The sequence below is a fragment of the Pimephales promelas genome, chromosome 1 (assembly GCF_988280905.1).
Source record: "Pimephales promelas chromosome 1, fPimPro1.hap1.1, whole genome shotgun sequence".
Lineage (NCBI taxonomy): Eukaryota > Metazoa > Chordata > Actinopteri > Cypriniformes > Leuciscidae > Pimephales > Pimephales promelas.
The window spans coordinates 52135206-52150603 of NC_142769.1; the positions used below are offsets into that span (position 1 = coordinate 52135206).

General features: G+C 38.1%; 2 protein-coding genes across 2 annotated transcripts; both read left to right on the forward strand.

The window, feature by feature from the left end:
• The first annotated feature begins 1705 nt into the window (after positions 1 to 1705).
• LOC120461263 (uncharacterized) lies at positions 1706 to 9796 on the forward strand. Its single transcript, XM_039649424.2, has 3 exons — positions 1706 to 1941; positions 3225 to 3383; positions 7959 to 9796. The coding sequence occupies exons 2-3, from the start codon at positions 3379 to 3381 to the stop codon at positions 9547 to 9549; spliced, it is 1596 nt and encodes a 531-aa protein (XP_039505358.2). The 5' UTR covers positions 1706 to 1941; positions 3225 to 3378; the 3' UTR covers positions 9550 to 9796.
• Positions 9797 to 10588: 792 nt separating this feature from the next.
• Positions 10589 to 14209, forward strand: LOC148998558 (C-type lectin LmsL-like). Its single transcript, XM_089125418.1, has 5 exons — positions 10589 to 10613; positions 13285 to 13644; positions 13739 to 13746; positions 13796 to 13876; positions 13957 to 14209. Exons 1-5 carry the CDS (start codon positions 10589 to 10591, stop codon positions 14092 to 14094), a joined length of 612 nt encoding a protein of 203 aa, XP_088981544.1. The 3' UTR covers positions 14095 to 14209.
• Positions 14210 to 15398: the final 1189 nt, after the last annotated feature.

Sequence of the window (15398 nt, forward strand, 5' to 3'; positions counted from 1 at the left end):
CTACGTTGATGTGATGAGTGATGAGCAGTGTCTTTTCCTGTGACCATGGCCTCATCCAAAAAACAGTGTACACATGGTAGCACTTCTTCGAGTCCAATATTGATTGAGCTGAAGTGATGTTGAAGGGTAATCTGGTGTGTGCAAACATCCCTTTGTGGGTCGTGATGATAAGATATTTACAGGAATCTTTGTGCACAGGAATCTGCAGCACTGTAAAAAAATATTTTCAAAATTTGTTATCACAACATATTTTCTTTTGTCAAATCAACTTTATAATAATTTATTTAGTTGAGTTATTTAGGTAACTTATTATTTTTTCTGATGTTTCTGATGATTAAATTATTCTCCTTCATTGTATTAACTCACTTTTTCCCAGTTAAATCAACTTAACATTTTAAGGCAACTCAAGTTACTTACTTTTTTAAGTTAAACCAACAAAAATTATTCACAGTGTAGTAATCACAACATTTTTTCTTTTGTCAAATCAACTTAAATAATTTATTTAGTTCAGATAACATATAATTTTGAGTTTCTGATGGTTAAATGAATCTCCTTCATCGTATTAACTCACTTTTTCCAGTTCAATCAACTTAAAATTTTAAGGCAACCAGGTTACTTACTTTTTTAAGTTAAACCATCAATATTTTTTTTACAGTGAGGTAGGTATGTAAAAAGTCTAGTTCGCTAAATATTTTTCTCCCAGCCAGTGAGCAAATCTTCAATTGAAGGTAATGAATGTTCTGCACACAGAGATGGGTTCACCGTTATTTTGAAATCACCACAGATCTTTATTCTATTTACCTCTATTTTACATGCAGGAAGCCTCCTTGAGATTAAAATCGCTTTTTCAAGAGAGCAATGGTGACATGCTTAATGCTGCAATGCATGCTGGGTGCCATGAGTAGGTGGATCTCAGCATGCATTGCAGCATGAATAATATCACCATTGTTGAGATTCATATGTTGATTCTTGATGTCTGTGTGTGTCTAAAGATTTGTTTGTGAACAAACCTGTGTAGATAGAATCTCGCATGTAATACAAAACACAGATATCAACTTTTATCAATTGACCTTTTGAAAAGAGACGCCCCTCTTAGTTAAATTCTTGCTTTGTCCAACAATGTGTTCACTAGGGCAAGAAATATTGTTGGTGAATATAATCTATTAATAACTAAGAAACACTTTTTTTTCAGGCATAAAATGAATGAATCACCTGATCATCTTTGTTTCTTGTTTTTTTTTTACAGCAATTTATGTTTTATTAAGCATTACAAAGACCATAAACCCAAATACAATGTCAAGTCAAACTGGCCAACCACAGGAAACACTGATAATCCTGCCCGATCTCATGAAAGTGCGTATCAATACAACAAATGTTATTTCTCATGTCATTTATATGGCAAAAATAGTTTTTTTTTTTATTTTTATTTTTTTATTCCCCTAATCTGAACCAAGGGGTTTTCAGTGTGTAGCATATGCACTCAAAAAACATTTTTGGCGTATAAATGGCACGAGAAATAACATTTGTGGTATAGATACGCACTTTCATGAGACTGCGTTGAATCATCGTAACGGTGACCAAACATTTCTATTCATTTGTTGTGTTTAATTTTCTGAGTCAATCATGATGTTGAAGCAACACAACATTGTAACACTGATTCAATGCCGGTACATTCGATTTTTGATTAAGATTTCAACATTAATTGCAGGTGCAAAAGTGATGTTGATTCAATGCAGTTAACGTTGACTCATTAAAAGTGATTAAACATTGTTTCGATGCTTGCTTGATTATATCTGGCCTGTAATACGCCCCACAGTGGAAAGTGAAACCGTCTTCTACCGGCTGGGCCGGATCTGCACAGAATGGAGCGGTTCATTAACCAGAACAGTTTGGCCCAATGGTGGAAACGTGTTCATTGTGTCTGAGGAATTTAAGAGAAAGGTGAGGCCTTTACAACTGCAGGTGTCTCAGAACAAAAGCTGAGTTTGCAGAAAAAAATAATAATAATAGCAGCAAAATACCTTAGACAATTAACAGAGGGTGTGTGACATGCTTTAAAACTCTTTGTAATTATATATGTTCTAATTATATCATTGTATGGAGAAAAATGTGATGCTGGTTTTACGGGTTTTTCCTTTTGTGCATGTTAATTTTTCTGTTGCAGCTCACGTCAACTACTTCACAACTCACACCATTAGTTTTAGCATTATTATTATACTTCCAAAAACAGATCAGATAGCAGCAAGAAAACACAAAAACTAAAAAGTCAAGAGCCCAACTAAAAGCAAACTCTGATCTCCATTTTTAATCAATCCTCAACATTTAAACCTCTGTTAATTCTAAATAAAAACTTTCTAAATTCTAAATAAAACCGGTTCTTCAGAAGAACGGGAAACACTGATGCTGTAGTTAAAATACAGGAGCTATATTGCAGTGATGTCTATTAATTACTTAGCTTAGTTGATGTGTTTTTTATTTAAGAATTTGAATACAAATTATTAGCAGTTACAAATAAATGCAGTCTTTCATTGTCCTGATACTCTTTTGTATGTCTTTGAATTAGCAACTTACAACTTTGAATAAAACTTACAATTATATAAAAATAAAATAATTAAAATAAAATAAAAATTACAATTATATTCCTTGTTTTTTTGTGATATATTAATGCAATATTATTTCATATATTTTTCAGTGTATTTAAACCATTCAATATATGGACCATAAATATATGGAATTATATTTTTGTTCTGTAAGGGTAATTTTAGAAGGTCTGTAGCGCTGATAATGTCTGTCATATAGTATTAAAATATATTGTTTGTCTTGGACGACCATTGAAATGTTAGGTGTGTGTGACTTGAAGCGGTGCTGCACTGACTGATTGGTGTGTGACATCAGATTACCGCGATTAGAGGGTAGATAGCTCTGCTTTTGAATCGTTATTCTCTAAATATCCTCGTCTTCTGTTGAAATGAGAACTGAAAATGAGAATTATTTAAGTTTTAATACTTCAGTTCAAGTTTTGGTTTCATTCATTTTTCCATAAAACACTACATTTAAAGCACACGCACACACACATAAATAAGTTCAAACCCATTAAAACTTTTTCTTAACCAAACCTGGCAGCTGCATGTAATAGAGTAAAGCACGTTGTTTTATATATTAGAATATTTATTCTTCAAGATAATGAGTTATGCATACAGTACATACCTGGCGTTTTATAACAGACTATTCAGAGGACAGTGAGACGTAAGACACATTGGATTGGGAGGGACTTCAGGCATGTTAAACAAACCAGCATTTCAGTCAAAGCAGATTGTTCAGACACACACTCCAGCACAAGATCGTCAGTGAGAGCACAGCTTCAGGCCAGAGAGCACCATGGAGTGAGTTTAAATTATTGTTTTTTTTTTGTTGTTGTTGTTGTTTTGTTGTTTTTTTCTACAGGAGGATATAATTAAAAAACAAAATCTAATTTAAAATAATTAACTCTGGGCCCTGGCGGCCTAAAGGTGCAATATGTAATATTTATGAGGATCTATTGACAGAAATACAATACAACACACTATAATATCCATAACTATGTATTCTGTGGTGTATAAAGACCTTGCATAATGAATCGTTATGTTTTTATTACCTTAGAATGAGATATTATCTCCATTACCCCGAGGCCCTGCTCTCTGATGTGGATGCTCAATTGCGCATGAATAACAGTCACACCTAGCTGTTCTAGATCTATTGCACACACAACCTCGCTGCAATACATTTTATCAAGTAGAATAATACAGCATAATCATGCACACAGTCTCAGCTAAGACTTTTTGCCATTTATTCAAAAGATCAACTGTGCATCGAGTGTATATCTTAGAAAAAATAATTGATTCTTTGCTCATTATTTCTAATGCAGATCATTGTTCTACTCTGTATTCCAGTATTTACTGCTGTAAAAAAATGATGCAGCACTTTTATTATATACAATACAATAATAAGCTATTTTATGTGTTTATCTTAATAGACAACATGTTTTCAAAAAAGCAGTTTTACAACCTTATCAGCGCTAATGATAATATTAGTACATTTTAGCACGTTTTAAGCCCTATTGTCAACTTTAATCAAATAAAACATAATTTTCCAACAAGAAAAATGTGACTGGTCAAAATGCTGCGTGGCTAGTAATTTTGGGAAACCACTAGTTTTACTAGCAAAAAAGTTACCACTAGCAAAAAAGTTAATGTCAAGCCATATATATATATATATATATATATATATATATTATAATTTAATATAGAAGATGTGTAGATTGTTGATACCGCATGTGGATTTTGTAAGGTAAAGGAATTTCAATGTGGTGTGAATTTTATATGGGTTATACTGGTGTTAAATGTGTAGATTTTTTATACGGTGTGAATCATATTTAATATAATTAAGTTGTTCTGTTTAACAAATTATTAACTAAGGAATTATTATTATTATTATTCTTTAGTCTGTTGGCTATTTAGCTTTTTCCTGGCACACGTCACTTAGACATTTTGCATTTACTGCAGAGTCTTGTGACTGTTTATATATGGGCACAAATTTTTTTGAATAGATATTTCTGAAATTGAATGATGTTTTTGTTGATTTATTAGTACACAATTCTTTTTCTGACCTATTTCAATCTTGCCCCTGACAAATAACCCTAAAAAAACCTAAAACTATTAAAAACTAAACTAAAACTAAGCCTTTTCAAAAAATAAAAACTAAACTAAATTAAAGCTGCAAGCAGTGATGGGCGGGCCCTTGCACCTGTAGCGCGTCGGGGTGTGAGGCGGCCGCATTGCATATTCTGGAGCTCAGCCGGTGCGGCTGTGAATTTGCTACTCACTTCATTTACCAGCACTTCATTGCCAGCAGGTGGCGCTATTACTGTGGGCTAAGTTCGCCATGCACGTGTCTTCAGGGCGGGACTGTTGTATAACGTATAAAATTTTGCGCAGGTCCAAGGATGTACACTGAAGTTACAACAACTTCCTGTTTCATGGCGAATCGTCGACTCCTCGGACACGCCCATTGACGAAAACGCGCAGATAGCACAACTTTTCATCGTCAATGCCTTTAGAAGGCACAGCAGAAATGTGAAGTCTGACTAAATCCCGAGGAGGAGTTTGTTAAAGTACGTAATGAGTAAATCATCCAAAAACAGCAGTAAAATTAGAAATGGCCGACTTCCTGTTGAGTTTAGGGCATCGCTCCAAGAGACTTTTCTGTGCGTCTGGACATGGTAGATGTACCACAGAATTTTCGTACATGTCGGTCAAACATGCGGCGGGGGCTGCTTCGTTAAAGGTCCTGATGCCAGCAGGTGGCGCTATGACTGTGGGTGAATGTCGGCATGTAGATTTGTTCAGGGCGGGACTCTTGTCAAATGTGTAAAATTTCATGCAGATCTGGGCATTTACAGCCAAGTTACTACAACTTCCTGTTTCATGGCGTATCATCAACGCCACGGACACGCGCATCGACGAAAAAGCGTAGATAGTTTCAGACAAATTTACATCGTCAATGTCTTTAGAAGGCACAGCCGAAATTTGAAGTCGATCCGACTAAATCCCTAGGAGGAGTTCGTTAAAGTACGGCGTGTGTAAATCGTCAAAAATGGCTGCCAAATTCAAAATGGCCGACTTCCTGTTGAGTTTAGGGTATGGCTTCTTGAGGCTTTTTTGTGCATCTTGATATGATACACGGCCCCACCTAATTTCGTGCATGTAGGTTGAACGTGGACGAGGGGCTAATTTTTTCCAATTTTCTAAGTGGCGCTAACGAGTCGTTTTGGTACGCCCATCCGCGAAACCCACAAAATACGAAATTTTTCACCAGTCCTGACATGCGTGCCAAATTTGGTGAGTTTTTGAGCATGTTGCCAATCTTCATATTGGCTGGAGGGACCGACTTATTCACCAGTAGGAGTGCAATGTCCACGCTCCTGCCAGGGGAACATTATCTCAACACCAAAGTTGGTCCAGAAGAAACACTAGAGCAGGGCATAGGAGTGGGGGACTCCACCTTCACGAACGAAGGCGAGTCTCTATCTCAGCAATTAGTGCTGATTGGGCGGACACCAGCCAAACTGAATCATAAGCCGAGTCTTCTGCTACGGAACAGCCAGCTGGACCGGTTGGGAGAGTTTTAAGCATCTATGAACCGGGCGTGAGAAGACATGACTGGGTCTTCGAACACGCCCAATTGCCGGCTGGTAATTCAAGAGGGGGATGAGGGGTGAAAGGCTTTACAGGGTCGCACACTGACAGTCTGGCTCTCTTGGGGCCCAGTAAAAGAGGAAATTGCTCTTTCTTTGAAAATGTGGGTTGTTTAAAAATGTCTTTTTTGGGAGCCAGCAGCAGAACAGACACACACAAAAACAAAGAACTCCACTCGGCCCTCCTGCGGGCGGAGGGAGTGGATCGGGTACTATCTCCAAGAGCTCTTTCCTCCATCCCTTAGTGACCCGCTCAGGAATTCACTTTAGCCTTCTTCTGGGAAGTTGTCCCAGAAGAAACACTAGAGCAGGGCATCGGAGTAGGGACTCCACCTTCACAAACAAAGCCGAGTCTTGATCTCAACAACGAGATACTCATATCCCTGCTGTGGGAACATGAGTTATCCCCAAGAGGTGGTTAAGCCCAAACACGTGATGTAGTAATTATGAACGTCAGGGGGGACAAAGCCCTACTGCACCCAGAAACGCATGGATGGAATGACATCTTGAAAAAAACATGTTGCTCTTTCAGGAAGGACCTGTCACCAGTGCCAGAGCGCACAGAACAGTGATCTGAAACAGTGAAGCACTCACTTCTTCGCCCTCTAACCAATTGTCAACAAACTCAGAGGTTTGATGCTATTAAAACAGCAGTTGAGCATTCAGAAGTACATGATCTCCAGAGCACTCTCGCTCTAGAAAGCACCAGCACTGTGAAAGTCTTCCAGAAGAACAGACACAATCGCTCGTTGTATAGACTTTATAGATTTTTGTTTTTTGTTTTTTTGTGGCAGAGTTTAATTGGTGGCAGAATGGTCCCTCTGGTCGATCACTAACGTTAGTTCGCAAGTTTTGTTAGCTCGATTTTTAACAGTGACTTGAGAAAATCCTATTTTTCTTAATGTGCAAGGTCACTCACTGTCCAGGACCATGACTGGTATTTGTAAAAGTTAATTTTAATGGACGGAACCAAATTGGCTGACCCGTACACACTCTCTCAATGGATAGACAATCTGACAGTATTAGCGTTTAACGTAACGCTACCTCCGGTGGAGTGGCCTGACTTCTACACCTACTCGATAGACAAACCGAGTGTAAAGAGAAAGAGCCATCTTAGAAAATAGTCTCGACTAGTCAAACCACGAACGTCGTGCTGAGTGATCTGAACTGTGTGAAGTTCAGCGAACTTCTGAACTGTATGAACGGCGTTCAGAGATCGACTTATCGAGTCTGTTTTCTAAGATGGCTCCTGCCTGTATACACGAAGTGAACTGTCTTCATAAAGTATCTTCTTATTAAACAATCTGTACACTTACAAAGTTCTCAATGCTTCGTTTTGCATGTATGGACCCTCATTATGTTACTGTGTTAGTGTGGGGCTATTTTGAGCCTTGTTAGTGGTATTAACTAGCAATTTCCTTTTACTTTGCATTATACGCTAAACAGTTTTTAGAGATAAAACTCTTTACATTCGATTATCATATGAAAACAAATCTCAGAGAATGATTGACTAGGTACCGATGTTTTATCAGACCAAAGGTTCATTTTGAGTTCTCCTTTAACATTTTTTTTAAATGAAATTATTTGGATGGACTTACTGTTTAAAATAATGTGTCTTTAGATGTATATGAACATGTTGAAAATGTCTGTATTTCCAAAAGAACTTCTAGTCTTCAATTAACTCAATGCAATTTTTTTAATAAACATTTGCCTCCTTATTTTACAGACAGCCAAATCTTCAACCACGCACAAAAACTCTTATTCATAGAGGTCCTCCAATACGATACCGTCTTCACACAGATAGAAAAGTGCTTGATGATCATGAGAAAGTCAGAAAATGGACTTATGGGAAAAAAGACAGCAGTAAACCAAATAAAATTGTTCTGCTGGTGGGAGAAACCGGCGCTGGTAAGACGACTCTCATCAACAACATGGTCAACTACTTAATGGAGGTGAAGTTTGAGGATGAAATATGGTACGAAATCACAGAAGAAGAATCCAGAGACCAATCAGAATCACAAACCTCTGAAATCACCATGTATGAGGTCTGTCCAATAAAGAGTCCCATATCTCTCACCATCATTGATACTCCAGGCTACGGAGACACTAGAGGACTGGAAAAAGATCTGGAAGTTGCTGAGAATTTATCCACACTGTTTCAAAGCAGTGATGGCGTTCGAGAAGTCGACGCTGTGTGTTTTGTGATTCCAGCTTCTAAGAATCGTCTCTCGGACAGACAGCATTACATCATCAGTTCAATTCTGTCTTTGTTTGGAAAAGACATTGTGAACAACATTGTGTTTCTAATCACACACTCTGATGGTTTGCCGCCCAAAAACGTCCTCGGCGCCATTAATAAAGCTAGAATCCCCTGCAGACGAGACCACAAGAACCAGCCTGTTCATTTCTTATTCAACAACCGGCAGGCGGACGCCCGTCACACTGGAGAGCGTCAAGTTCGTGCACAAAGAGATGCCTGGGAGGACAGCATGGACGGCATGAAGGAATTTCTTCAGTCTCTAAATGGAAAGAACAGAAGAAGTTTAGAGTTGACTTCAGATGTCCTGATAGAGCGCATTCGATTAGAAGCGTCCATCTGCAACTTACAGCTACGAATTCGTGAGAAAGAACAGAAAAAGGATGAAAAACTTCAGATCCAGCAGGCAATTAAAGAAAACAAGGAAAAGATTGAGACTTTTAAAAACTTTAACATTAAATTAAAAAAGACTGTCAAAGAGAAGGTTACCATTGAAAGCGCTTCATGGAAGCACAGGAAGGCGACGACCTGCACCGTCTGTGAGGAAAACTGCCATGAGTTTGACTGCTGGTGGGTTTCTAATCCCAGCAAATGTGAAGTCATGCAAAACGGTTTCTGTACCGTGTGCACAGGGAAGTGTCACCACAGCAAACATGTCAAAGAAAACAAGAAATATGTCATCAAATCATCAGTTGTGATAATGGAATTCGATGAATTTAATAAGGAATATGAAAAAGCTCAAGAAAAAAACAAGAGGTTTTTGTTTATAATGGATTCACTTGAGAAAGATCTAAAAAAGCTTGAGGAACAGAAGCAAATTCTTCTATCTGATGCGTACAAGACCATCAAGCATCTGTCTCAGATCGCATTAAAGCCAGACTCGGCCTTCACTCTTCAGCATCTGGACTTCTTCATCCCTAAACTGAGGGAGGCTGGGAAAGAAGACTGGGTCCGAGAGCTGGAGGAACTGAGGAAAACCGCTGAAACTGAAGAAGCCAATAAAGATGCTCTGAGTTATCTGAAAGCTGGTCTGTCTAAACTCTTCCTTGGTGGACAATGAACAAATGCAGGGAGGACAAGAGATGTATCATTGTAAATTAAGACTGCTTACAATGAGAAAGAACATAATTTGATTTACCGTAGCATTACACATAAATGAACAAGTATAGAATCAATCAATAACTACACCATTACTTTCTTTAAATGAGTAGTCAAATTTTCGGGTACTGATGATAGCTTAAACATTACCTTTCTTACTATTTTATTTTGCTAGACCTGATTATAAAAGTATTTCCTGTGGGTTTTTTTTTTTTTTGTTCTTAAAGTGTTATTTTCTTCAGATTATCTGTACATGAAAATTGTCAAAACTAAAATAAATAAATTTCAGAGATCATAAACTTGATATTTTCTTCATTTGATTTCTATTCCAGTCAAAATTTTTAGTCAAGCCAGCCAACCTCTTTAACCTCAGCTACTAATATAAACAACGTAAATAAGTGCAGTTACAATAGCTAAATATGTGGGAGAACATTGCTATAATGTGAAGATATTGTAGGTCACACTTCAAAGTCAATACCAAATCAAATACAGTTAGGACATCATTTGTGATTGAAAATGTTTAAATCATCATCATCTACTGCATAAATAAGAACACTTTACGAATAAATGAAAAAACGATATACATCTGTACAGAAAGACAACTCACCCCTAACAGAAGGATCAATGTGCACCACATATCTGTTTGAGGCTATCGCCCCATGTACATAAGGACCTCCAGCAGCCTCAAGGAGAAGAGATATTTTTTAAGAAATCAGTCCATTTTTTCATTCAAATGATTAGATGCCTTCACACTTGAAATATAGAGCTTATTCCACAACTTCAACCTCAAAAACTCCAAGCTGACGGGTTTCAAAATATAAAAACACTTCTCGTTCTCTTGCCATTGTCCCACAGCAATGGGACCCTCTTTCTCCATTGATCAATTGCTGCTGAGTCTTTTGTCAAAGTATTATGACCCACATGCAAAGACATCAATATTTTAGAAGCTTATTTCAGCAGCCTCGAAGATCTCACCCCAGTCCGTTCACTCAATGGGCTCTATGCACGGTGATATTTCTGGTGAAGGTCTGAGGATGCTGGATTCTTTCCGCCGATCGTAGAGTCCAATGCTACAGTAATACCGTATACATATCCGTTTTTAAACTTGAATGATTTGAAGCAATCAGTTTCCCAAATGAGAAGAGTTGTTACGGTAAGATACTGTAAAAGGGAGCTGTAAATTAACAGTACACTACAGACAACGACTGCTGACATTATTCACAGCACATTTTTTTTACAACCTCTCACATATGCAATGTTCTCAGGATCAAAACTCGAAGAAACAGCATCAAAACTTCTATACTATCACTAGAATGTCTGTTCCTTCAAATCTGAAATTTAACCTCAATAATTACAGATTACGATAAAAAGAGAAGCTCGTCATCTTCAACACATTGAACAAATAAACATGATGATCATTTACCTGCAGCGGCGGACTGACTGGAGGTTGATGGCGACTCAGATTTGACTCAAGTTATCTTTAATGCAAAACCTGTCGTCTGTCACAGATGCAAAGCATGGAGACATCAATTTCCATTTGAACTTTGCTACAACATACGGCTCTTCTTTAGAATAATGGCTATGAAAACAGCCATGACTTACTGTATCACGTATATCTTAAAAGGCAACCATTAACAAAATCAAATTTCTCCTTAAATGATGGATGTTCTGGGATTCGGTCACATTGTTCGATTCAGACACTCGCTGGAAGTCAAAATTCAAAATTCAAGGAAGTTTAATTTAAATGTACTTAAACAGAAGACTAGGAACTTGGTCACGGTAGAAATAACACAACTCAACTGTTTAAACAAGACTAAACAGCAAAAACACAAACCAGGACTTGTGCAAACAAGGGGAACTAAATGAGAAGGACCTACATTGAATACTCAAATCATTCTGTAACCATGGTAACAAACAGACGGGGGAAACTGAGGGTGTGCGTGCGTTTACACAACAACAATGTCTTAAAAACGGACGACAACGTTGCCAAAACGATTCCTGTTCACAAAAATGACTGTATTATGCTGTCCGGCCACTTTTTCAAGAAACACCTCAAGAAACATATCATATACATGCGTATGACGACATTACCGTTTTCTCAAATTCACGTTTTTGTTGTTAACATGGAGACGGTAAAGCCATCGTTTTCAAAACCTGTTTTCAGGCCCCCAAAATCGCTGTTGTGGTGTAAATGAACTTTTTCTGTTGAAAACAGTGTCGTGTACACATGACCTGAAATTACAGAACTATTCAACAACTAGAAAACTTGAAACATGGGCATGAACAATTTATATGTACATTTCCTTTTAAGTAAATGTATCTTGTTTTCCATATATTTACTGGCTTTTTAAATTTTATTATATGATTGTCTGAGGTCAACTTATGACGTTTGCTTGGTTTTTGCTTGGACTCTCTATGGTCTCGGTCTCGACTCGGACTCGACAGTCTTTGGTCTCGGTCTCAACTCGGACTCGACCCTCTATGGTCTCGGTCTCGACGCAGACTCAACCGTCTTTGGTCTTGTCTCGACTCGGACTCGACTCTCTATGGTCTCGACTCGGACTCGACTCTCTATGGTCTCGGTCTCGACTCGGACTCAACCGTCTTTGGTCTCGGTCTCGACTCGGACTCAACCGTCTTTGGTCTCGGTCTCGACTCGGACTCAACCGTCTTTGGTCTTGTCTTGACTCGGACTCGACTCTCTATGGTCTCGGTCTCGACTCGGACTCAACCGTCTTTGGTCTCGGTCTCGACTCGGACTCGACTCTCTATGGTCTCGGTCTCGACTCGGACTCAACCGTCTTTGGTCTTGTCTCGACTCGGACTCGACTCTCTATGGTCTCGGTCTCGACTCGGACTCAACCGTCTTTGGTCTCGGTCTCGACTCGGACTCAACTCTCTATGGTCTTGGTCTCGACTCGGGTTTGACTGTCTTTGGTCTCGGTCTCAACCCGGACTCGACTCTCTATGGTCTCGGTCTCGACTCGGACTCAACCGTCTTTGGTCTTGTCTCGACTCGGACTCGACTCTCTATGGTCTCGGTCTCGACTCGGACTCAACCGTCTTTGGTCTTGGTCTCGACTCGGACTCAACCGTCTTTGGTCTCGGTCTCGACTCGGACTCGACTCTCTATGGTCTCGGTCTCGACTCGGACTCAACCGTCTTTGGTCTCGGTCTCGACTCGGACTCGACTCTCTATGGTCTTGGTCTCGACTCGGGTTTGACTGTCTTTGGTCTCGGTCTCGACTCGGACTCGACCCTCTATGGTCTCGGTCTCGACTCGGACTCGAGTGACCTGGTCTCGACTACAACACTGGTTTGATTAACATTAATAATGACAGCAGGTTTATTAGGCTGCTGTCACTTTAAAGGACAAATTCGGTATTTTACACTTAAAGCCCTGTTTTAAGATAGTTTCTGATGAATTTACGGTTTCTGTGGTTGCACTCCAAACACCCCATAATCTTACACAAAAAACACTGTGAAAGATGCTTTCCAAAAGGTTTTATCATAACGTTTTTGTCCAAGTCAAGTCAATGGAGTTGGACAAAACTACAATGAACCCTGTTGGAAAGCATCTTTTGAGCGATTTCTGTGACTGCACAGATCTAATATACTCGTGTGTTTTCTTTCTCATCTGTTCACATTGACTGAAGTCGTAATGTCATGTGACGGATTAATGTCTCTCGATCCACAGCTCTGAGCTCCGCGGTGAATTCCCGTGTATTTTACGTTATTCCTGAGAGAATGAACTGGACGGATGCACAGACGTACTGCAGACAGAAACACGCTGATCTCGCCACCATTGATGACCAGGTGGAACATGCTGAGCTGGTGAAAACTTTCTCCAACTTTACAGAAGACATGTGGATTGGACTCTATCGGACGACAGGGACTTCTCCCTGGATCTGGTCCGATCAGAGCGAATCCGGGTTCAGATTTTGGGCTAGCGGACAGCCAAACAATTACGCTGGAAAACAGTTCTGTGTGCACATTTATCCTGATGGATCCTGGAACGACGATGATTGTCTGGAAAAAAAGGCATTTATATGCTATGGTAAGTTGTTTGCAATTTACCTGACAGGAACGATATATTTTTATTAGTAGCATTTATTTTTATTATATACATTTAACTGTTCTGAACAAATGAGACTGTAAAGTGTTTTAAGGAAATTGACTTGTCATTTTCACTTCATTATTAACCTGAGAACTTCATCATGTGTGTTTCTAACAAAAGTCCAAATTTGATTTTGAATGATCCCGAAGTGAAGAAAGAGATTTTATTGAAGGTTAGTTCAATATACTAAACATTGAAAATGTATTGAAGAGTTACAGAGAGCCTTATGTGATAATGGTCTGTGTTCTTCAGATAGAGCAGATACTGAAAGAGAAAGGACTGACAGAAGAAGCCAAACTGTCGTGGAAAGTGATTTCTGGAGAAAATGTCTTTCAGAGAACGTGTTGTCAGAAGAATGACGTTTCTAAGACGCCTTGCAGCACGAACTGACCGTCCTTAGCAAGATGTTTCTGTCAGCTGGGTTGCTGTTCTCTGTCGTTTGCATGTTTTGTATAACAATAAATCATCCTGACATCTTACACTGATGGTATAGCCACACTATGAATGCATTTGCATTGCTAGTTGAGTCTTCTGAACTCAAACAAACAAACAAACTGCAAAATAAATGTACATTGTAACTTAGATTATAATCTAGATGTGCTGTGTTTGACAGAATCCTGGCTTAAAACAAACGATTACATAACTTTAAATGAGTCCACCCCGCAAGATTACAGTTATAAACATGAACCTCGTCTGAAAGGCAAAGGGGGAGGTGTTGCTGCACTGTAAAAAATATTTTCAAGATTTGTTATTTTTGTCAAATCAACTTTATAATAGTTTATTTAGTTGAGATAACTCATTATTTTGAGTTTCTGATGGTTAAATTAATCTCCTTCATTGTATTAACTCACTTTTTCTAGTTCAATCAACTTAAAATTTTAAGGCAACCCAGGTTACTTACTTTGTACTTTTTTAAGTTAAACCAACAATATTTTTTTACAGTGTAGTAATCACAACATTTTTTCTTTTGTCAAATCAACTTAAATAATTTATTTAGTTCAGATAGCATATAATTTTGAGTTTCTGATGGTTAAATTAATCTCCTTCATTGTGTTAACTCACTTTTTCCAGTTCAATAAACTTAAAATTTTAAAGCAACCCAGGTTACTTACTTTTTTAAGTTAAACCATCAATATTTTTTTTACAGTATGTAATTTATAGTAATATCCTCAAAACCACTATGAAATCTAGTTTTAAATATACTTCTTTTGAAATGTTGGTGCTTAGTGTAAAAATATATAGTGTAAATGATAAATCACGTCTGGCTACTGTATACAGGCCACCACCAGGGCACCATAAAGATATTATCAAAAGAATTTGCTAGAGTTAGTCCTGACTGCAGATAAAGTACTAGTTGGTGACTTTAATATACATAATGAAAAAGATTGACATTTAAAGACATTATAAACTCAATTGGAGTTAGACAACACGTGTTAGGACCCACTCATTGTTGTAATGATACTCTAGATCTAATACAATCCTTACAGACACAACTGAGAGACAGAGAGACAATGGGAAGATCTTTAATACAGACTTTGCTGCATTAATCATAGACTAACTGATCTATAAATGAGCATGCATCATATAGCATTGTGTAAATAATTTACTGTCTTGTGTACGATTATGTATATACTATGGTATGTATTTTATTATACAACCCCACTTGACATGTCACCTTGTTTATTGGTCCAGTC